This window comes from Peromyscus leucopus, chromosome 23 (assembly GCF_004664715.2).
Source record: "Peromyscus leucopus breed LL Stock chromosome 23, UCI_PerLeu_2.1, whole genome shotgun sequence".
In the NCBI taxonomy this organism is placed as follows: domain Eukaryota; kingdom Metazoa; phylum Chordata; class Mammalia; order Rodentia; family Cricetidae; genus Peromyscus; species Peromyscus leucopus.
This window is the reverse complement of record NC_051082.1, coordinates 44,383,336-44,407,095: the sequence shown is the minus strand read 5'-3', so window position 1 is coordinate 44,407,095 and position 23,760 is coordinate 44,383,336. Positions and strand designations below refer to the sequence as shown.

The window sequence follows — 23,760 nt, the reverse complement described above, 5'->3', positions numbered from 1 at the left end:
AGGCCAAGCGCAGGAGAGGCACCAGTCTCGGGGGACGGGAAGCTCAGGTGGACCCTCGCTTTAAGGGCCCCAGCTGGGGCAGCTCGGGGAACTCTGGACGGAAGCGGCCCCTCCCCGCCCTGCTGCCGGACGCCCAGCCAATCAGCGCGCCCCGCCAATCAGCGCGTCGGACCAATCAGCGTGTCCTCTCCGGCGGCGCCCGGCGCTTAGCTGACGCGCGAGGCCAGCCCGCGCCCCGCCGCCCTTGGGCGACGGCCCCTCCCGCGCTTGCCGGGCCCGTTAGCTGCGCGCCGCGCCTCTTGCGCGACGGCCCCTGGGCGGCGGAGGCCGTGGCGGCGGCGCGTGCGGGCGCGGCCCTGGCGCGCCCTCTGGCGGCCCGGCCGGCGAGCTGCGGGTGCGGCGCTGACCCGGAGGCGGCGGCGGCGGTGCCCGGATGGAGGCACGTCATTGTCCCCGCCGGGCGGCTGGGCTGTGTGCGGCGGCGGCGGCGGCGGCGGCGGCCGAGGGGGATGGAGCGAGTGCCGAGCCGGGTCAGGTAAGCTCCCGCCTCCTTCCCGCCCGCTGCAGGCTGGCGTGGGGCCCGGCCGCGTGTCCTGCCTTGGCGGCCTCAGTCGCCCCGCCACCCTCAGCCGGCCGCGGCCCGCCGGTACTGGCGCGGCCCCTCGCCCGCCGCCCCCTCTCCAGGCACCGGGCGGCCCGGGGACCCCACGGCTGCGGGACCGGCGCTGCCGCCGCCCGGCCGAGCCAGGCCCGCGGAGCAGGAGGCGGCGGCGGCCAGCGCGGGCGGGAGGGCTCGCAGCGAAGGCAGCGCTGGGGCTGCACGGGGAGGGCCGGACCCCCATGGTTGCCATGGCCACCGCGCTCCCACCCCCACGGGCCCCAGCCCGCCCCCTCGGCCAGCGGGGCCGGGCCGCGCTGCAGCCGGCTGCTCCCGGGCCGCCGGGCGCGTTCGGAGCTGCCGGGGTGGGCGTGTGCACGCCGGGACGGTGTAGCCGGCGTCCGGGGCCCGCCCGCCGCCCCCCGCGTGACTGCCACCTCCGGCCTCGGGAGCCACCTCCGGCCCCTCGGAGCTCGGGGCTCGCTTCTCCACCCCCACCCCGCCCCCACCCCAGACAAACTTTGCCACCCGGGCGCGGTCCACTCGGCTTCTCCGCAGAACGCCCGAGTTGCCCACGCCGGAGCAGGCACCTGAAGGAGAGGCGGGCGGCTGGGGGTGTTGGGGGAGGAGCCCCGTAGCTCATTCCCCTCCAAAAAAAGCAAGTGTGCCTTCCTCCCTCACGTTCTTTATCTTTGGGGCAGGAAGAACCAACTTACCTGGGGGGAAAGGCGGGTGGGAGGGATCGGGTTCAGATGTTTGAAATGAAAATTTGACGGGACCAAAGTTTTACAATCTAGGACTTTAACCTCCCTAGAATGAATACAGTTGAGATTACTTTTGTTGAATAGCTCTTTTATATTTGAAGGCCTTAGGGCTTGCTTGTTTGTGGTTCTTTCAAGTAAATACACTCAAGTAACAAAAAGTGTTGAGAAACTAGTTAACGCCCCTTTTACAAAGTAACAACCCGATGCACGTTCTTATAGCTGTCTTTGGAGGATAACGTTTTCTTCAAAGGGTGCATTTTAAACATTTGCTTTTAACATGTCACTCATTCAGGTGCATAGGTCTGTGAATAATCAGTTACACTTGTTTTTACTTAGGGACAGTTTCACTTTCTTTTCTGTAATCATTGAATCAAGACTACAGTATTTGGTTTGCAGAGGTTTAAGACTAATCATTCCGTTTACCTAAATATAATTAAAGTTCAAATGGCATCTTTTTAAAGTTTCTTAAAATGGAAATGTTACAAGAACTTGTAAACAATATAATACATTGTTTATGAAGAAGTCGTGTATAAGTTTTTGTGTGTGTGTTGACTATTCCTTCAGTGTATGTGGAGTGACACAATGTTTAGTGATAATTGGTTTTTAAAATGAAAAAGATTAACATAGCCTACCATTTACTCCCCATAAAAGACATAACCAAGTAAAAGTTCTTAGTCCTGCTCATTTATCCAACTTTGGTCCCTGTTCAGGTTGCTAGTCTTTTAAAATGGTCTCTTGTAACTTTGTATGTCCTGAGAGGGTGTTAGGGGAAATTTTCGCTCAACTTTCATTAAGCAGTTACTTTCACAGTCCTATTTTGAACACTAACCTTCAGAAGCTTTAGTAAGAATAAAGAACAGGAGCCACATGAATCCTGTCGGACACAGTATAGTTGGGTTTTAAGAAAGGTTATCTCTATAAGAGGCAGAGTTTAGTTTGATACCTGATAGTTTTAGGGTAAGATGTCCTTGGCTGAATATCTAAATGAAGAATGATGAATGGATTTGGTTAGTCTTGTCAGAATCAAACAATAACATACTTATTGATGACTAGAATTGTGTCTTCCTTAATATTTTTCTTTTAAGCCTACTACCCCACCTTTCCTAGAATAATGATGTTTTATTTGGTTGGTTGTTAATCATTGGAAAGGTTACTTATCCCAGGAAAATCGGGTTTTACTGTCATTAATGTTATTTTAACTAAGGGTAGATTAGCCTTTCCTTATTGCTCAGTTTTGTCTTTCTTCCTTTAACTAACTCTCCCTCCTGTTTCTTCTTTCCTTTCTTTCATTAATACACCTTTTATTTCTCTTGCCTGTAGGATGAGAAAAGTGTAAACTTTACTTGGATAATAGGTTCAATCTTTCTTGTGAATGAAGGTCATTTATCTTTACTTGATTAAATATTCAAATCAGATATAATTGACTTTCTATTTTTATGTAACTGTCCTCACATTGTACTTCACTTTAATTAAAAATTGTAAACAAGAAGGTTGAAGCTTTTAAGAAACAACCTTATATTGTGAACAGTAAGCACATGGTGACACTGTTCACTGAAGTAGCAAGTACATGAGGATTTTATTACTGTTTGTACTTTACAGTAGTGAATATCTAAAGGCCAAATTTTAGAGGTACTTCCTTAGTTCAGAGTTTTTAAAGGACTAAATGAGATGCCTTATAAGATCACTCAGCACAAGCCGGTGCTCAAAGCAAACAGTAGTTTCTTCCTGTTTGCATGATTCCATTCATTTGTTGAACACAGTTGGGAAAGTTTTCCCCATGCCAGGTAGGGTGGAGTAAGTTTTTACTGCATGCTACTGTAGAAATCAGCAGAGGGCAGTTTTTAGGATGGGTTTCTGACTCAATCTTGGGGTGAAAAGTGTTGTCAAGGAAACCCTCTAGGATGGGTTTCTAATCCAGTCTTGGATGAAAGGAATTGTCAGGGAAAGCATCCTAGAGGAGTGAGTGAATTCTAAACCTGAGGATTGAAAGTGTTAACTGGCCAGTGGCAGAAAGATGGAAGAATAGCTTGCAGGAGCTCAGTGAGGACGGGGACTAAAACTGGACCCTATGGTGGGAACGTTCAGAGACCAAAGTGTGCCAAGACCAGATACTGGGAAGAACCATAGGGAGGTCAGTGGAACGCTCCTAAAAGGTTTTCTTCAGGGTGTGACATGTAGATCTGGCTGCCTGGACCATTCTTAAAAGCACTGTGGTGGTACAGTGGTTAGACAACCAACAGCCCAGCCGAGTTTCTTGGCCCTGGCTCTCTGTCCTGTCACTGACTAGTTTGAGTTGCTATTATTGCTTCATTCTGTAAACCTTGCAGATTTTGACTGATTGAAGGTTCATCATGAAAATTTAGCAAGTTAATATATATTCAGCAATTAATATGATGCCCAGCACATAGAAGAAGTTCAATTAGTAGATTTGAAAATAAGATTCATAGAGAATTCAATACACACATTTGTGTTCAAAGTTTGATGTTAGTAAAATCACAGGTTTCATTTTAAGTTATAATCCATATATGTGGACTTCAGAAAAATACCTTTCATTTATAAGACTTTTCTGTAGCTATAATTTTTCAAAACTTCAAATTTCATACAATGGTATTTTAGACTTTGAGTTAAAAATCAAAGCTAGAGGCCAGGTGGGTGGCGCACGCCTTTAATCCCAGCACTCAGGAGGCAGAGGAAGGCAGATCTCTGTGAGTTGAGGCCTGCCTGGTCACCAAAGCGAGTTCCAGGAAAGGCACAAAGCTACACAGAGAAACCCTGTCTCGAAAACAACAACAACAAAAAAAAATCAGCTAGGCCAGGCAGCGGTGGAACAAACCAGTACTCAGGAGGCAGAGCCAGGTGGATCTCTGAGTTTGAGGCCAGCCTGGTCTACAGAGCAAGATCCAGAACAGGCACCAAAAATACATGGAGAAACTCTGTCTTGGGAAAAAAAAAAAAATCAAAGCTAAATATTCTCTTTATGTAATTAAGATTTTGCCCTGAGAAATGGTATATGAATTGAAAATGTAGTCAAGTATATTAAAAGTGTGGAATGTTCCTAGCTTAAAGCAGTAGAGATGAAAAAAAAAGTTCTTAGTTAAATATATATAATTATGAATTGAGGTGCCTAATTATAAACTGAAAGATGATTTGGGGATGTGGTATAGGATACACATTTTTGTTGGTGGTGCTGCTGCTTTTAAGACAGGGTCTTGTATTGAACTCTTGATCCCCTGCCTCCACCTCTCCAGTGCTGGGATTACCTGCATGCACCACTGTGCCAGCTTAGTTGATGAAATATGGAAGATGGAACCCAGGCTTCATGGATGCTAGGCAAGACCTTGACCAGCTGAGCCACATCTCTACCCCACTAATGTCTTATGTTTGGGTGATGTGTTCGAAGATAGTGTCAGAAATTTCCAAGCTGGCGAAGTAGAGCTCTTCTCACCCTTTGACAAACATACTTTTTGTCTTTTGCAGGGTTGAAAAATGACCATAGTTGACAAAACTGAACCTTCAGACCCATCATCCTGTCAGAACCAGCCTGGCAGTTCTGAGGCGGTCTCACCTGAAGACATGGACACAGGCTCTGCCAGCTGGGGTGCCGTGTCTTCAATAAGTGATGTTTCAAATCATACACTTTCATTAGGGCCAGTGCCTGGTGCTGTAGTTTATTCTAATTCATCTGTACCTGATAAATCAAAACCATCACCACCAAAGGACCAAGGTATGACTGCAGAATTGCTGCGGGGATTCCTGTGCAAATGCTTCAGAAGGGCAGTGGTTTTCAAGTCTGGCACTATTTCATTTTCTTCTAATGAGCATTCATTCTTCATCCACCCACACCCCACTATTAACATGTATCACAAATAGGAGGGTAGATTGAGTTTTAGTTATCAGGATATGGATTTTTTTTTAATTCCCAGTTTATTGAAGGATAAACTTTATCTTGGCCTCAAACTCATTATATAGTCAAAGTTGGCCTTGATTCTCTTGTCTTCCTGATTCTCTCATCTCTACCCCCCCCCGAATGCTGGGATGGCAGGCAGGGCTGGGGGTCAAACACAGGACTTTCTGTGCCTTTTAGGGAAGCATTCTGTTAACTGAGCTACATTCCCAGACCCTTTTTATGAAAAAGTATGAGAAAATAGAAATATAGAATTCTAATGAACACTCACATAGCCATCAGTCAACTTTGACATGGCCACTTACTTGTACCTCCACCCACTGACTCCTTCTGCTGTGTGTGTGTGTGTGTGTGTGTGTGTGTGTGTGTGTGTGTGTGTGTACGTACATAAGCACATGTGCTTCGGGAGTTGTACTTAGTAGGCACACACACCTTGTCTTTCCCTGGTATTTTAGACAAGTCTAATATGCCACATTGTCTATAAGCATTTTAGTATGTACATCTTAGAGAATTCTTTCATAAAAATAAAGAATGTCTGGGACTGGAGAGATGGTTCAGCAGTTAAATATGCTGGCCCTTCTTGCAGAGGACCCTAGTTCACTTCCTAGCACCACTGTTACGTGAGTCGCTATTTGTGACTTCAAGTCCAGGGGTCTTACACCCTCTGTGGCCTTCATGGGAACCAGTGCTTGTATGTGCCCACATGTGGGAACAGACACACACAAATACAAATAAATCCAGTCAGTATTGTTTTTAATTAGTTTAAATGAAATCTACACATTAAGTGAATTTATATCTCTAAGATCCTTTCATTTGTATCCATCCCTTGTGTTTGAAAATGATTGAAGAAGCCCAATTAGAGGAGTTGATCTCACCTCAGATTCTGGACTTCAGTGTGGCTGTCTCCTCGGTGTTTGTGGCAGGCTGGTAATGAGGTAGAGGAGCTTGATCAGATCTAGGCATTGCTCTGTGTTTTGCTTATGAAATGTGCAAAGCTTTGTTTTTAATTTTTTGTTCTCTCTTTTGTTTAAGTCCTAGGTGATGGCATTGCTCCTCCTCAAAAGGTTCTATTTCCATCTGAAAAGATTTGTCTTAAGTGGCAGCAAACTCATCGAGTTGGCGCTGGGCTCCAGAATTTGGGCAATACCTGTTTTGCCAATGCCGCATTGCAGTGTCTGACCTACACACCACCCCTCGCCAATTACATGTTATCCCATGAACACTCCAAGACATGTGAGTGCTATGTACTCTTGTATGCATGTTTTCAGTGCGGTGGTTTGCTTTTGATGCTGTCTTCCTCAGAAATGAACATGAATTAGTGAAGCTACATGACCATGGGCATGGTATTTTGCTCAGTGGTAGTGTGTTCACTTAGCATGCACCGGGCCATTGGTTTAATCCTCAGCCTGCAACAACAACAACAACAACAACAACAAAAACCCCAAGAAACCAAGTTACATGATTACTGGGGATTTGGTTTGCTGATTTAGAAACCAGGATGAAGGTGGGCTATGGGGGGTGGGGCACGGACTCAGGGTTGGTGTTTGGGTTGCATAAGGAGCATTTCACACCTAATTTGATCTGTAAAATATTTTAAAAGAAGCTTATTTTGTCAGCACTTGACATTTCAACCCCCCCTAGTTTTTGGGGGGATTGGAATGTCTCACTGTGTAGCTCTGCCAGCCTTAAAATCAAGGCAGACATCCTCCTCAGCCTTCCAAGTGCTGGGGTTAGAGGTGTGAGCTGGCATTCTTAGTTTTAGATTTCTTTTAACTCAGTGGAAGCCCAGCTCAGAGTTGACTAGTGAAATTTGGAGTTGAAATCATTCAGTTCAGAGGTTTTGACTGCTGTCCCCATCCCTCTCCACAGCTCTTCTGAGGTGTGATTGATTACAGTAAACACATACTTGAGATTCACAAGTTAATTGTGAGGTTGTGGCCACAGTTGCTTGCATCCTATCCTAAGGTTCCCAGTGCTCCTCTGCTCTGCCCACTTCCCTGCTGTGCCTGCTCCCTTCCTCTACCCTGGGCAACTCCTGATGCACCCTTCACAGCAGATGAGTTTGATTTGTTTTCTAGGATGTCGCATAAATATGGAGTTATAAAGTATGTATTTTATTTTGCCTGACTTGGCATAATTAATTCAACGTTATTCTGTTGGATGCATGTATCAGTGGTTTGTTTTTATTGTTGAATAGTATTCCACAAATAAGCATACCACTATTTGATTGGCTATTAAAAACCTGTTTTGAGCCATCACAAATTACACTGCTCCACACTTGGGAGGTGGAGGAAGGAGGATCAGGAGTTCAAGGTCATCCTCAGCTACAAAGTGAGTTCCAGCCAGTCTGGCCTACCTGGGACCCTGTCTCCAATAAATAAACAACAACAACAACAAAAATTTAAGCTGGTACAAATATTTGCCAGTCTTTATAAAATAAGTATTTTATTTCTCTCAGGTAAGAATAAAATGGCTTCATCCTATGTTGGGCACATAACTTTTAAACAGTACAGAACTGTTTCCAAAAGGATTGTGATCTTTAAGTCCTGACCAGCAGGGATGAAGGTTCTGTTTGCACCATACATTTTCTAACACAGGGTGTGAACAGGCAACCCCCCCCCCCCCCCCCCCCCCGTATTGGGGCTTGAACCTAAGGTCTCATGCTTGCTAGGCAAATTCTTTATCACTCAGCTGTACCCTCAGCCCCTGTCTTCACCATCACGACCATTGACCATCAGGGACATTTAGTAAGTATCTTCTGATTGTTGGGACTTTTGTTTGCACTTCCCTAATTAGTAATGATGTTAAACATCTTCTGGGGAATCGAACTCTGGATACTTACTTTTCTGAAATGAAATACCTATTCTAATCTTTTTTTTTTTTTTCTTGAGACAGGATCTCCTAGCCCAGGCAGGCCCACACGGGCTGTACTACTAGTAGAGAATGTCCTTGAACTTGTGATCCTCCTGCCTCCTGAGTGCTGAGATTCCAGGTGTACACCACCATGTCCTGTTTATAGAGTGCTGGGGATGGAGCATAGGGCTTCATGCATGCTAGGCAAGCAGTCTGTCATGAGCTTACGTCTTTGGCTCCCCCTCACCCTTTTAAAGCCTGCTTATCTGTAAACGAGCTAGTTTTACAGTTGTTGAATTTGGGGGTTTTTTTGTTTTGGAAATGTTAGATTGAGACTTTTAAATGTTTTCACTGACAGGTGTCTTTTCATCTCAGTGTATTTTGGAAAGTTTGTTTTTTATTGTCAGAATTTGTGTTCATTACTTTTTATTTTTTTATCAGTTATATCTAAAATGTTCTGTTAAGAAGTCTTGAGCTGGCAGGATGACTCAGGGTCAGGTTGCTTGCCACCAGGCCTGACGGCCCGAATTTAATACCTGGGACTCCTGTTGTAGAAGGAAAGAACCGACTCCCACAAATTGTCCTCTGCACTTTACACACTGGCATGTGTGTCCAAACACATACAAACACAATAAATGTGATGTGAAATTCTTTACCTAGTCTGAGATCAGAGATAGTTTTCCTACTTTTTATTTGGGCCACTAATCCCTTTTTAGTTGATTTTTGTGGTGCGCTGGAGATGGAACTCGGCCTCACACACGCTAAGTGTCTGCCGCTGTGCCACACAGGTCTCTGCTGCTGTAGTTGTTCACATGTCTGTGCTTAGAGAGCAGCCGCCTTCCACTAGACAGCCAGAGCCTTTGTCTTGCACTTCTGCTGCTTAATAGAGAGCTGGCTTTGGGCACATTTCTTCTCTTGTCCTTAAACAGTCGGTGTAGGTAGACCTGTCACTCAGGCTCCTAGAGTAATGAATGAAAACTAATGATAGTAGCAAGCTCAGTGCATGCACATGGGAGCTGGCACTGTTGCTGCACCCTGGGCATCTGCCCTCATTTCCGGTCTTCCTGTTGCATACTGTCACATTTTGCCCATTTGGATTCTTATTATCTTGCAGGCCACGCAGAAGGATTTTGTATGATGTGCATAATGCAAACACACATTACCCAGGCACTCAGCAACCCTGGGGACGTTATCAAGCCCATGTTCGTCATCAATGAAATGCGGCGTAAGTTTCAACTGCAGTAGCTCATGTCAGTATTCCATGTCTAGTTATTTGTTATCATCCACATTGCCTCCTTTTCGTATTTTGAGATAAAGGCTCATGCTGTAGCCCAGGCTAGCCCCAAACTGATGGCACTCCTCCTGTATCATCCTCCCAAATGCCGAGGATGAAGGTGTACAACACTGTTCAGAGCTTGTATGCAGTTTTCTTACACACTTCATGCTTTTTGAGACAGGGTCCCAGCCTAGCCTTGAACTTGCTATGTAGCCAAGGATGGCTCTGAACTCCTGATTTCCATATCCCAAGTACTAAAGCATAGGCATGTGCCATCACTCCCAGCTTATCAGTGTGCTTTTTGTGCTATATCTTTTTATCATTTTAATTAGCCAAGTTGTAATAAAAATGAATACAAAACTCATTCAAGGTTCTAGCTGGGTAATTAGGTATATGGTTATCCCTTTGCCTAAAAAGCTGTTGAAAATAAGAGGTGATTTGGGTGTGGTATGCAAATACTTAGGATCCCAATACTTAGAAACTGAAGTCAGGAGGAGCAGTAGTTCAAGGTCGTCTTCAATTATATGGGGAGTTTAAGGCCCACCTGAGATCCATAAGACTCAGTCTCAAAAACCAACTCATTCAGGGATTTTTCCAGGCACATAGTTCAAGGTGTAGCTTTTAAGGGTGTCACCATGGCATAGGGTATCTAATAATAAGGCCTTGTCTTTCTTTAAATCCTATAGGTATAGCTAGACACTTCCGTTTTGGAAACCAAGAAGACGCCCATGAATTTCTTCAGTACACAGTTGATGCCATGCAGAAAGCCTGTTTAAATGGCAGCAACAAGTAAGTGAGCAGAGTCAGCGCTGCTTCGTCAGGCCGTGCTCTCAGCCTGTCTCTTCGAAGGCACAAGATCTGTCTGCTGTACCTTCCCCTGATCTGCAGTCTTTTAAAATGACTGAACTGTAAGGAAATGGACTTACTGTACCCATTCGGATTTGTTGATCCTACATGCTGGGCAACAGTCTTGCTGCTGTTTAGTTTCCAGGTCTGAATCTAGCTGCTTTTCCTCTTTAGTCACGCCTGATGCTTTCCTTCTTCATCTCCAGACTCAGAAATTGTCCCCCGACACCCTCTTCGGGTATCATTTCTGTAGCTTTTTGAAACCCAAATGCAGATCCAGGAAGACTAGAATGAAAGGTCACAACCCACCTTTGTGTTTGCAGATACCTGCACATGTCCCTCTGTGCTCTCATTATCTCATGTCTCAAGGATGGGTCTGAGTGACCATTATGCTGAGCCTCAGAGGAAGGTGCTCTGCTTTCAGCTCCCCTTGCCAGGCCTCAGCAAGGAAAGCAGCACAGCTCTGCAGAGAGCATCTTCTCAGTTCTCTGCCTCAAGTTCCATCCTAACAGGTCCTTCCCTCCTCTTACCAAGTCCTCCCAGTGGGCTAATCTCCAGCTGCCACACATTCTGACGTCATCATCATTTGTGATTCTCCTCTGAATTCTTGTTCCTTTATAAACAGATGCTTTTAGAATCCGGCCACAGTACTTGCCGAGCTCTCCTCTCATGTCACTATCTGGATGTTTTTCAGATTAGACAGACACACCCAAGCTACCACCCTGGTCTGCCAGATATTTGGAGGCTACCTAAGATCTCGAGGTAAACTTTGTTTGAAGGTTCATCATAACATACACACTTAGGGTTTTAAAATGCGAACAGTAGGGGTGGAGTAATAATGAAAAGTAGATTTCAGGTCTGCCCAGACCTCTGCTTCTAGTATATTCTTCTGGTACGTGCTTATGCACAAACAAACTGGGAGCATACTGTGCATAAGCTCTTCATGTTTCTCTTACTGCTAGAAAGCTTCCAGTTGGAAGTCAGAAGTCAGTCTCATTTCCTGTTGAGGAATAAATGGGTTTCTGTTTTGATGGTATTAGTATCCATGCACTATAGAGCATTCATAATCAGATACCTTCTTGTGTGCAAATGCTTGTGCAGGGTGAAGTCTTCTAATTTCTGGATCATAAGATATCTAGAGGTTATAGAACTTTATATTTCAGCCAGTGGCTTATAGGGGCTAAGTTGATGGCACTTCTACCCACAGTGTGTAGGATTTACTTATAGGCTTTTCGCTCACTGTAGTAAAAGTTGTACCTTTACATTCTTTATTTTGAAATGTATTCTGTCCTTTCAGTAGTTGGTAAGGCAAGAACTTACTGTTCCTATTTTCTTTTATTTCAGTTAAATGTTTAAATTGCAAGGGTGTTTCAGATACCTTTGATCCATATCTGGACATAACATTGGAGATTAAGGTGAGCTTAGCAGTTAATGGTGGTGAAGTTAAACATCCTTTCATAGCCTTTTTATGAATGTTCATATCAATCAAACAGATGGTGGTGGTTCTTAGAAATTTAAGCTCATTGAACTTTTCACACTCTTATTTTTTGTTGTTTGGAACTTTTGTTTTTCTGATTACAGATGCAGTTCTGTGCTTATTTAAACAAAGGAGAAATACTGTATAGAAGTACAAAACCTGCTTCTCAGAATCATTCTTGAGTGGTGTGATCTATACTGCTCCACAATAGCTTGCTTGCTTTTTAAAAAAGATTTAGAAACTTCAATGTCTGTGTATCTGTGAGTGTGTGTTGTGTGTGTGTGGATTCTGGCAGAGGCTAGAATGGGGCATTGGACCCCTGGAGCTGGAGTTATAGATGGTGCCAGCAGCCTGTGGGTGCTGGGAACTGAACTCTGGGTCTTTGGAAGAGCAGCAAGCACTCTTAACCTTGAACCATCTCTCAAGCCCAAAACTGCTTTCTGTTTATGAAGATAGGTTTATGATTATGCCTTAGCCTGTCTGCTGTTTTCATTTGATTCTGCTTGGAAGTATTGTTCTCTAGGCAATTTTATAGTAGATCTAGTAAGTAGATATTCCATAGTTTACATGCCTGGTTCTTGTTGGTTTTATTTTTATGCTGGTGTAAGTTAAACTACAATCTACTTTTGTTCTGTTTAATCTGCTTGTCTTTAAAGTGGGGGTAGGGCATAATTTCTTGTGTAGATGTATAAAAGTAGATACATCATGAACAGTAACATAACATTACATAAACATTTCCTGTTGCTTTTCTACCCAAAGGGTAGGAGTATATGTGTGTGCATTTGTCTGTCCATCTCAACCCCTGGCAGTGTGCATAGTGACATGATGTTTATGCCCTTTCCTAGGCTGCTCAGAGTGTTACCAAGGCATTAGAGCAGTTCGTGAAGCCGGAACAGCTGGATGGAGAAAACGCCTACAAATGCAGCAAGTACGCCATGGGGAGGTTGGGGGGGGGGGTTGCTTCCCTGGGGTTGTTTCAAGTTAGACACTGACTCGGTTTAAGGGCTTTTTAGGTGATTGTCTTTTTCTCTGTTCTTTTTGCTTGGGGGACTGGGTGTGGAATCCAGAGTCTCACATGTGCTAGGCAAGTTCCCTACCATGGAGCTGTATCCTAACCCAAGTTATCAGTTATTGTTTGGAATTGTCTTTTTAAAGGCAGAGTCTCTTATGTGGCCCAGCCTGCCCTTTGAATGTTAATCTTCCTGAACAATCAGATTACATATCTTTTATGTTGTTAGGCAGTTCCCTCCATTATTAATTATTATTACTACTCTGTGTATGTGGGTGTTATGGAGGATTGAACCCTGGGCCTTGTCCATACTAGGCGACCCACACCCCCAGCCCTCCTGGAATTTCTAATTTTACTGTTTTGACTGAGATGTTTTGTTGTTGTTTTTATTTAGTTTCTTTGTTTTAAATATTAAGAGTATTTTAGGAAAATAAAAACAGAGACACTGAAGTATCTATACTAAGCATCCCAACCTTTCCTTCCTGTGTGTTTCAAGGTGCAAAAAAATGGTTCCAGCTTCAAAGAGATTCACCATCCATAGGTCCTCTAATGTTCTCACCATTTCACTGAAGCGCTTTGCCAACTTCACTGGTGGAAAAATTGCTAAGGTACATACATGATTTGTGATTTTTTTTTTCATCACTGTACATTGAATTTCCCCTTTTCTTCCCAATGAATGATGAAAGTGGCTAAGATATAACACATGCTTGAGTCACTTAAAATAAGTCACGAGTGACATCTAGAGTCGTCCCTGTTACATTTTGTTGAAGATTCACAGTATGGATCCTTCCTTATTTATGGCAAATAAAAACATTGGGATTACCCTCAGCTCTCTTCTATTCCATGCATCGGCTTTCTGGGTCAAGGGTTGTAGGTCCTGCAAGTCCCTTCCTCAAGCACCATTCTTAGGTGTATGCCTGTAGCTGAACATGGGCCACCTGTGTCTTCAGAATGACGGCCCTAACTCTTCCCATTTATTTTTAGGATGTGAAATATCCCGAGTACCTTGATATTCGGCCCTATATGTCTCAGCCCAATGGGGAACCAATTATTTATGTTTTGTATGCTGTGCTGGTACACACTGGTTTTAACTGTCATGCTGGCCACTACTTTTGCTACATAAAGGTAAGCTGCTGGGTGGCTAGTAAGTCTGCTGTGGGACAGCACTGGCTTCCTGGGGTCAGCAGTGGGACTTTTACAGTGAGGTGTGATGGTCTATTGTTCTTAGGTGGTTTTTGACTGTGGTTCTCGAAACCAGACTCAATCCAGCCTCTCTGGTTTCTTTGACAGGCTAGCAATGGCCTCTGGTATCAGATGAATGATTCCATCGTGTCCACCAGTGATATTAGATCGGTGCTTAACCAGCAAGCTTACGTGCTCTTCTACATCAGGTATTGACCGGAACACAAGTTGTCAGCTTTGCTGTTGTGTCGGTTTCTCTCCCCCCTCATCAACATATTTAATTTTGAGCTGCTTTTTAAAAAGAGCAAGGTAAAGATGAATTGCCATCTGCCTGAGCATGAGGTCTTTGTGAGTGTAAGTTTGCTTAGCTTCCTGCTCAATGACAAGCGTAGAAAGAGGGGACAGCAGCCGGAGGAGGCCATGGGAAGGAAGGGGGCTGCGTGCCCTTGTGCCCTCTCTCAGCCAGGATCTCCCCAGCATGAACACAGGCCTCTAGTCAGGCACTGCCAGCACTTGGGCCCACTCTGTCTGCTGTTTTTGGAGAGATCTGATACAGGCTCCAAGTTGTCTCCTTTCCTTGTAAGGTGCTTGGGGTAGAACCCAGGGTCTCCAACACGCCAGCCAGGCCTTCTGTCGGCACATTCTCAGCCCCACAAAGTATCCCAAGTAGCCGAAAATTAAGACTATCCCCAGATACTCAACCAGGACAGAATGATCATATCCACAGGTTGATGTACTATACCAGTGTTAAGAGTAATTTGTTGGGGGAGATCAGGACTTCACTGTATAATGCAGAATGACCTTGATTTCTTGATCTTTCTGCTGAGAGTGATTTTCATAAAGCCTTTTTTATTTTTTCAATGCTCTGGGAAGGTGCTAAATGTATATGGAGGGGAAACAGTTTGAAATATTAAATGCAGGTACTGAAAAGAGCGGTATGGGCAAAAAGCCTGGGAGATAATCTGTATCAGAAGGGGAGATGTAGAGTCATTGACAGATGATATTACAGATTTTCTCTGATGGTGTATATTTATAATTGAAAACATAAACAGAAAAATAGTTTTTTAGAGAGCAGAACTATCAAAATAATACAGTTTAAAACATAATTAAGAGCCAGGCATGGAGGCTCATGCTGGTAATCCCAATACTCAGACTCAGGCAGGAGAATTGCCCCAAGTTTGAGGCCAGCCAAAACTACACAAGTGAGTTCCAAACCATCCAGAGCTTTAGAATGAGACCATGTCTCCAAAACAATAGCAAAAAGACAAAAACTAACGATAACAAAAAATCCAAACTGAAACCAACATTTCTTGACCCAGTTGGTGCTGGGTGTGGTAGTGCACACCTTTAATCCCAAGAGGCAGAGGCCAGTGGATCTCTGTATGTTTGAGGTCAGGTAGCCAGGGCCATGTAATGTGTCGGGGGGGGGGGGGGGTGCGGCTCATTGAATCAGTTCATTGTGTCCTGCCTCAGCACCCAGCACTGACAGCATAATGGAGGTGCTATGTGTAGCTCTGTCCATGAGACATGGAAGCTCCATTTCCCATTTCTGTCTGACAGGCTAAGTACTGTTAGATTTGTAAATAAATCTTCTAGGGAGATGTCCTTCCTCATATAAGCTATTTCATTCTTTGTCCTCAGGTCACATGATGTGAAGAATGGAGGGGAACCCACTCATCCTACCCATAGTCCTGGCCAGTCCTCTCCCCGCCCAGGAATCAGTCAGCGGGTCGTCAACAACAAGCAGGCGGCACCAGGGTTTATTGGACCCCAGCTGCCTTCCCATGTCATGAAGGTAACGCTTCAGTCGGGAATGCATTTCTGCTTGAATCCCAAACCTGGTATCACTGCAGGAGTTGCCTCATCTGCTGACCTTGCTGCCTGAGGTCACTGTAGCCCTTTATTCCATAAAAGGCTCCAGGATGGGGGAGTAGTGATCCGGTGGCTGCTTAGGGAGTGTGTGGAAGGCCCTTCTTACTGTGCACGCCCACGCTTCTTGTGGGCTAGGTATTTGGGTCTTAATTAAAGTTGGACTCAGGGAAGTAAAACTCTTTCAGGGACACTTTGTTCATGTCTGTGGGTCATCTTAGGAGTGTGGCAGTGCAGAAAGAGTTTGCTTGTAAACAGATAACAGAATGGTAGGTATTTCCGCATAGGTCAAGCTTGTCAATCAACAAAAGCAAAATGAGAAGGGCCCTAACCATTGTGTACTCTGTGTCTAGAGTCCTGACCCAACTGTTTGGTTCCTCCTTATAGAATACTCCACACTTGAATGGCACCTCACCGGTGAAAGATACGCCAAGTAGCTCCATGTCAAGCCCTAACGGAAACACCAGCGTCAATAGGGCGAGTCCTGTTAATGCTTCGACTTCTGTGCAAAGCTGGTCTGTCAGCAGGCCCTCCGTTATTCCAGAGCACCCCAAGAAACAAAAAATTACCATCAGTATTCACAACAAGTTGCCTGTTCGCCAGGGTCAGGCACAGCTGAATAACAACCTCCACGGCCCTTCTCTGGAGGCCCCTAGCAAGGCAGCACCTTCCTCCACCGTCACTAACTCCTCTGCAATACAGTCTACCTCGAACGCACCCGTGACGTCCGTTTCTAATAAAGTAGCAAAATCAGCTTCCCCTAGTGAATCCTGTTCTAAGCCCATGGTGAACGGCAAGGCTAAGGTGAGCTCCAGCGTGCTGGTCCCCTACGGGGCTGAGTCCTCAGAAGAGTCTGATGAGGAGTCCAAGGGCCTGGCCAAGGAGAACGGTGTAGACCTGATGGCCAGCACTCCCTGTGCCAGGCCAGAAGCTGAAGATGAGGACGGTGAGGCTTCACCTCATGAGCTTCAAGAACCCGTCACGTTAAATGGTGCTAATAGCGCAGACAGCGACCTGAGAGAAAACGGCCTGGCCTTTGACAGTACCAGCTGCCAGGTCCAGCCTGATCTACACACAGAAAACCTCTTTTCCAAACTTAACGGTCTTCCTGGAAAGGTAAGCAGCAGGGAGGGAGGTCTCAAATCTCATAGCTCACTTAGCTGGATGTCATTAGGCATGGAGCTGGCCACTGGAGCTGAAGTACTTTGTTTCATTGTAGGTGACCCCTGCTCCTTTACAGTCTGTTCCCGAAGACAGAATCCTGGAGACCTTCAAGCTTACTAACCAGGCAAAGGGCCCATTGGGTGAAGAGAGGTAGGAGTCATGTCAGTGAGTGTGCCCGTGTGAGTTGAGCACACAGTGTGAGTGAGCACACCAGATAGTGGAAGACTGGTATGATCATCTGTGGGTCTCGTTAGCTTACCTCTTAGAGTAAATACCAGCCTAGGAAGCCAGCAGTCACGTTCCCCTGACGGGTTCAGCTGACATTTCCTCCTGCATGCCCTCTTGCAGGTATAGTGGTATTCCTGGAAACACTGGTTTTGTTTTTGAGACGGGAACTCACGTTGTTGAGACTGACCTCCAGTCCCCTATGTAGCTGAAAATGGCCTTGAATTCTCAATCATCCTCCCGCCGCCGCCTCCTCCTCCTCCTCCTCCTCCCCCTCCTCCCTCCTCCTCTCCTCCTCCCCCTCCTCCTCCCCCCCCCTCCTCCTAAGGGCTGGGTTGTCAGGTGTGCACCATCACACCTGCTCTACGCAGTGCTGAGGGCAGAACCCAGGGTTTGTGCATGCTGGTGGACTACCAACTGCACCACACCCTTAGCCCCTAGATCTTGAGACAGGGCCTCACTGTGTAGTCCAGGCCGGCCTGGAACTGACTATGTAGATCAGGCTACCTTCAAATTCTTGCCGTTTCCCAAATGCTGGGCTTACAAATATGTGTAGCCACCATTCCTGGCTACATTTAGCTCTTCAGATGAGTTAGATACTTAGCTGAAGGTGTGGAGTGTCTAGAACTGCAGAATTGTGAAAGCAGGAAGTAGTCCTGATGCAAATTCTTTTATACTTAATGAGGGAAAAGAAACACTTGGTTTCTAGGAATGATAAGCTTCCTACTGCATTTCATCAGATCTGCTTAAAGTACAGGCTGTCGAGTAGAGCTGTCTGGCAGTCAGTCCTGTGTGGCAGTCAGTCTAACCGTCGCTTTTTGTTTCTTTGTTTTGGTGGGGCTGTAGTTGGACTACAACAAGGGAAAGCCCCCCGAAAGACCCTGTTTCACAGCTGGAGCCCATCAGTGGTGAGACTGGTCCCTTTGAGACACCGGAGGCAGTCACCAATGGGAGCATGAAGACCCCTACGACCATGTCACCCCTGGAACCTACCATCGACTGTACCAAAGAAGACTCCTCGATTGTTGTTTCAGCTAACCCTGGGGAAGCTCTGCCCTCCATCACTGCTCTTTGTAACACCACCGGTACTACCTTGGGGGATGGCCCACCGCCCGAATTGTGTGACCCTGATGACTTGACTACCAGCCCGAGCCAGCCAACCCAAGCAGCGAAAGGGGAGAGAGCTGAGAACTCGCAGGACTCCACCATGGCTGAAGCAGTGGAGAGGCTGAGCCCGGCTCCCTCAGTACTCACAGGCGATGGGGGTGAGCAGAAACTCTTCCTTTACCTCAGCACAGAGGGATCCGAGGAGGCGGAAGACTCTTCCAGAAGCTCAGGGATCTCTGCAGACACAGTGCCCCCTCAGCCTGACAGGACCACCAGCTCTTGTGAAGGGGCTGCCGAGCAGGTGACTGGGGACAGAGGTGACGGAAGCAAGATGGGACCCAAAGTTCAAGAGCCTTCCCCAGCCAAGGAGAAGATGAGCAGCCTCCGGAAAGTGGATCGAGGACACTACCGAAGCCGGAGAGAGCGTTCTTCTAGTGGGGAGCATGCGAGGGACGGCAGGGCCCGGACGGAGGACCACCACCACAAGAAGCGGCGCTGCCACAGTCGAGAGCGGCCCGCGCAGGAGCGCCGCCCTGCTAACCCACACTGCAATGGGGGCCAGCACCCGGGCCATGGCGACAGAGCCAGCCCTGAGCGCCGCTCCCTGAGCAGATACAGCCACCACCACTCACGGGTGAGGAACGGCCCAGAGCAGGACTGGAGCCGGTACCACCATTTGGAAAACGAGCATGCCTGGGTCAGGGAGAGATTCTACCCAGACAAGATGCGGTGGGACAAATGCAGGTATTACCACGACAGGTACACCCCGTACACGGCCCGAGAGTGGCGGCCTCTGCGTGGTCGTGAACATGAACGCACTGCCCAGCCTGGGCGTCCACACAAAGACAGCTACTGGGGCCGTAAGGGCTGGGAGCCGCAACCCCGGGGGAAGGAACGGCCCCACTTCCACAGCCCACGAGAAGCCCCTGGCCTTGCCCTGCCCCTCGAGAGGCATCCCCAGGAGAAGGCTGTTCTGGACGTGCAGGAAAGCAGCCACAGCCTCCCTGAGCGCTTTCATGAACATGAAAGTGTCAAGTCGAGGAAACGGAGGTATGAGACTTTAGAAAATGTTGATAGCCGCCTAGAAAAAAAAGCCCACAAAAATCTGGAGAAGGACACTTTGGAAGAGCCAAGGGTGAAGAAGCACAAAAAATCTAAAAAGAAAAAGAAGTCCAAAGATAAACATCGGGATCGAGATGGCAGGTGAGACCTGGAGAGGGGGTCCTAGTGGCTGGGCACGGAGTGGCCAGAGCCCTTGCCTGGCCAGCTCTGTCCTGATGACACCAAGCCAGAGGGTTGGGTCTTGCTCCACCAATTTGGGTTTTTTTTTAATCACTGGAGTTCACTGAGGTTTGATTATTTTACCCATCTCTAAAGTTTCACACAGCTTTTAAATTGTTGGTCCCTAACAACTCTCTCTGGCCTGACATACGTCATCATATTTGTGTATCTGTTGTATTTTCTCCTCTGCTGCCTGCTTGCCCACTTGGAGGAGTGAGTTTAGGACACACCCATTTCTTTCCTTGGCTTTTGTCTCCTTTGTAGGCCACCATTTCTCATTTTGAAGTCTAAATGTTTTTGTATCTTTTTGAGGCCCAAGCTGGCCTCCAACTTAGATCCCCTGCCTTAGTATCCCCAGTGCTGGGATTTATGGGCTGTCACCGCACCTGATTGGTTTTGCATCACTTAGGAGCTTAACTGTTGGTGACAGTCTTAATTGATGTCTGAATTGTGAGCATGAATGCAATTCCTGTATCTTTTAGCTGACATCACTTAACATTAAAACTGGGGAAGATTACCATAGCTATCTGTAAACAGGCAGCAGGTCACGGCTGCCTTCTATCCTGTCCTGGACATGTGGCAGAATGTGCCAAGCCTGGCTAAGGCAAAGCAGTGCTGTGGACTGTGGTGTTGTAGTTGAAGACCTTGGGCTTAAAACTTGTTTCCGTGAAAGGAAACAACACGTTGGCAGGAGAAATTTGCCCACTGTCCCGGGGGATGGAGTCCCAGGACTGCAGTGTTCCTTGGTGCTGAACTCTGGCTGCTTCTTCTGTAGGCACCAGCAAGAATCCGACTTTTCGGGAGCATACTCTGACACTGACCTCCATAGACACCGGAAGAAAAAGAAGAAAAAGAAAAGACATTCGAGGAAGTCAGAGGACTTTATGAAAGATGTTGAGATGCATTTACCGAAGTCCTCAGGCTATGAGGCTGTCGGCCATTTCCGGAGAACGGAGGGCACCTTTCTGCTGGCTGATGGCCTGCCTCTGGAAGACAGTGGCTCTCTCCGGGAGAAAACAAAGCATTTAAGGATGGAAAGCCGGCCTGACAGATGTCATCCGTCAGAGTATGGCCAGGGTAAGAAGATGGGGAATTACGGACACAGCTCTTTGAGTACCGAGTTTTGGGAAAGGTCATGAACACAGAAATGTAAGGGGCACAGAAGGGTGTAAGAGTGGACTCAAGATGCCCCAAAACAAGACCCTCCCGAGGAGCAGAGGTGTGGTTTGACCTCTGGCTGGGTGTGACCTCTGTTGAAGGCCTGAGTTGCATGGAGCTGGGCCAGGCATAATCTGTGTGCTCAGACCCCTGGAACTCAGAGCACCTATGTGTGTCACACAGAACTTTGGCTCTTAAGGTATTCTGTGCCTGTGTGTATATTTGTGTGCACTCACATGTACATCTGTGTGTGTGTATATTGTGTTAACTTCTGAGTCCCTAAAGGCCCTAGTATACCCCAGTTCCTAAGCCATAACTCAGTAGTGTGGTTTCTAGAGATTTATCTACATTGTGGGGCTCTGGCATCCTCCAGGCTGCTGGTTTCTGAGGTGTTTTTACTGGATCTCTTCTCCCAAAATGATGGGTCCAGGCTAGCCCGGAACTCACAATCCCCCCTCACCCTCCTGAGTGCTAGGATTACAGACCAGTGCCAGTGTGCTTGGCTGCCCCTTTTTCTTCCTACCCTGTTTCTAATGAGCTTTTCCTCTAAATGGGAGCATTTGGCTTGTAAAAACTGTACAGGATATGAATGTCAGTAGGGCCAGAGCAGAGGCTGGCAAAGTGTAGCCCTGGGGCTACAGCCTAACCTGCAGTTCAGAACGGCTCTAACACTTGAAAGTATTTAGTGGTATTTGTCCAAGTGAAACACTGTGTGAGATCAGTAGACTTTGGCTGAAGCTCGTGTTTTGTGTTGTACTGTTTTGGTGCCACGCAGTAGAGCTAAGACATGGCCTGTCCCATTGAAAAGGTTTTCATCATCTGGTCCTTGATATAAAAAGCTTGTCAATTCTGCCCCAGACACCCAAAGATTATGGTCACGAATAAAAGGCACGTGTGTTGCTACAGAGATGTGTTAGTGACCCTGAGTGGAACCTTTGGCTTTTTAGCAGTCCACCCATACACTGCATCAGGCTACCCCAAACTGGTGGGTGGTTTGCAGCTAATGCCTCTGCACCCACACCTCTGCTGTGACCACTGACCCTTTCTTACAAACTTCAGTTCTTCCTACAGCTCTCTGTAGGACTCTCAGCTCATTTCTTTGGGCTGAAATCTATCCGTCACATAAGAATGTACAGCAGTATGCTGGGGCAGAGACCTGGTCCTCGGGCGTGGCTCTAGAGCATCCTCTCTTGGTGTTCTTTGAAGCACTGCCAGCCAGTGTCTGCTTGCTCATCCTGTAGGAGTGATTTTTCAGCAGCGACATCGAACTGCAGGAACTGACTGTAGTCAGTCCTCAGCTTACACACATTAAATTGTTTCCTCACTTTACCTTCCAGGTGATTAAAGCCTTGGCCTCATAACAAAAAAAAAAAACAAAAAAAATTACGGTAAGCCATTCTCCTGTCTCTGTTTTGGTCATTTGTAGAAGTGCTGAGTGGATCTAGTTGGGTTTATTCTGAAGAAAAGACTGGAGTCCTGGGGTCTGCGTCTCCAGCATACACTCAGCCACTAGCTAGCGTGTCCAGACATGGAAGTTGTGCTGAGAAGTGGGGTTAAGTATCTGAGAGCAGAGAGGAACCACACGGGTCAGGGCCATGTCCGGGGGGGTCCTAACGCTGGTGTTTTATTGTATGGCCCTGAGAGACAGGAACGCATAGCCCACACTTGGTGAAGCAAAAAGGACTATGTCTGTCAGTCCAGTCTGCAAAGAGGGCTTTAAAATGAGCTGCTACAGAAGCTCAATTTGCGGCTAATTAACAGGCTTTGTCATCAAGACAAAGACTGTAAGCCTCTCCTCTGCCCAGTGAAAGTGGAATCTGAGGCGATTAGCAGCTGTGGGGCCCAGCAGATGGCGCCTCCCTGGCTTCCCAACTACAGTTCAGGAAGGAATTCACTTTAGGAACTTTTCAAAGCCCTTGGGGAATCAGCCGCCTCCCTTCAGCTAATGCTTGCACCTCTTTTCTTTCAGATTCAACATTTTCAACAGAAGCCATCCCCAACCCAGCTTAAATTATAAACATAGAAAATAACTTTGTTCAAACTGCGTGGTGCTTCTTTAGTAAATACTGTACAGACTTTACCATGGACAACTTTTTTTTTAAGTTTGTTTTTGTTTTTTTTTTTTTTTAGTTTTTACTTTTTAATTGCCCTTATTCCAAACGGATACTTTGTACACTGCTGAACATTGTAAATTACCGTGTACATAAAAACCACACTGAAAATAATGCCCTGGAATAGACCATCTCAGATGCTGCTTAACTACAGACTCAGGTTGACTACTTGTATTTCATGTAATGTTCCTCCAAGCTAGACATCTGGTGCACGACCAGCTGGGAACCATGGACTTCAAAAGGACAAACCCACAGTGCGTCTATTTAATTTAAAGACCCAAGCTCTCAACTAGACCTTCGAGGGCTTCCTCTGCAATGTCTGATACTAGAAACTAATTTGCTTCACATTTTAGTTGTATTCAAGATTTGAAGATGTATTTTATAGACAAGTTCTGTTTTTGAACTTTGTGGAACTATTCCAATCAATTTACCAGTTATGATGAGTATTTGCATTATGAATGTATAATCCAGACATTATTTGTAAAGCCTACAGTATGTTTTTATTACCTAACACTTTTTATACTGTGTCTTGTCTCGACAATATGATATTGGAGTCTGAGTCGTCAGCTTGATCCCTTCAAGTTTCTAGTTACAGACAAAAATCATACTGTGATTTTATTTTTAATATGGATATGCTATCAAACTGTGATACACTTATAATTCACTGGTCCTGCATCAGGAGACGGGAGTGGGGAAAAGACTGTATTTAATACAGTGTGTATCTGAATAATCTGTATGGTTTATACAGTTTGTGTTGTTCAGAGATGTCTAAAGTTGATCTTTGTTTTTTTAAGATTAAAAAAGCACTTGCCCCACTGTATATACGGCATGTAAAATTTATATAGTATATAAATGGCAGCAAATTGAACGACTCTGGCTCAGTTTTACTCTGTTCTCCATAAACTCACAGCCATGTCTGTTTTGAAGAATTGAGTC

General features: G+C 46.2%; 1 protein-coding gene across 3 annotated transcripts; it reads left to right on the top strand.

The window, feature by feature from the left end:
- Positions 1-429: 429 nt before the first annotated feature.
- On the top strand, positions 430-22,793 carry Usp42 (ubiquitin specific peptidase 42). Of its 3 annotated transcripts, XM_028890318.2 has the most exons (18): positions 431-535; positions 4,840-5,086; positions 6,299-6,499; positions 9,234-9,344; positions 10,082-10,184; positions 10,936-11,003; positions 11,586-11,656; positions 12,564-12,646; positions 13,224-13,335; positions 13,712-13,852; positions 14,018-14,118; positions 15,551-15,704; positions 16,166-16,894; positions 16,998-17,092; positions 18,014-19,477; positions 20,331-20,632; positions 22,051-22,101; positions 22,683-22,793. In XM_028890318.2, exons 2-17 carry the CDS (start codon positions 4,849-4,851, stop codon positions 22,056-22,058), a joined length of 3,981 nt encoding a protein of 1,326 aa, XP_028746151.1. In that variant the 5' UTR covers positions 431-535; positions 4,840-4,848; the 3' UTR covers positions 22,059-22,101; positions 22,683-22,793. The 3 variants fall into 3 exon arrangements, with proteins under 3 accessions (XP_028746148.1, XP_028746151.1, XP_028746149.1); XM_028890315.2 differs by lacking the exons at positions 22,051-22,101; positions 22,683-22,793 and having other exon boundaries at positions 430-535; positions 20,331-22,044; XM_028890316.2 differs by lacking the exons at positions 431-535; positions 22,051-22,101; positions 22,683-22,793 and having other exon boundaries at positions 4,277-5,086; positions 20,331-22,044.
- Positions 22,794-23,760: the final 967 nt, after the last annotated feature.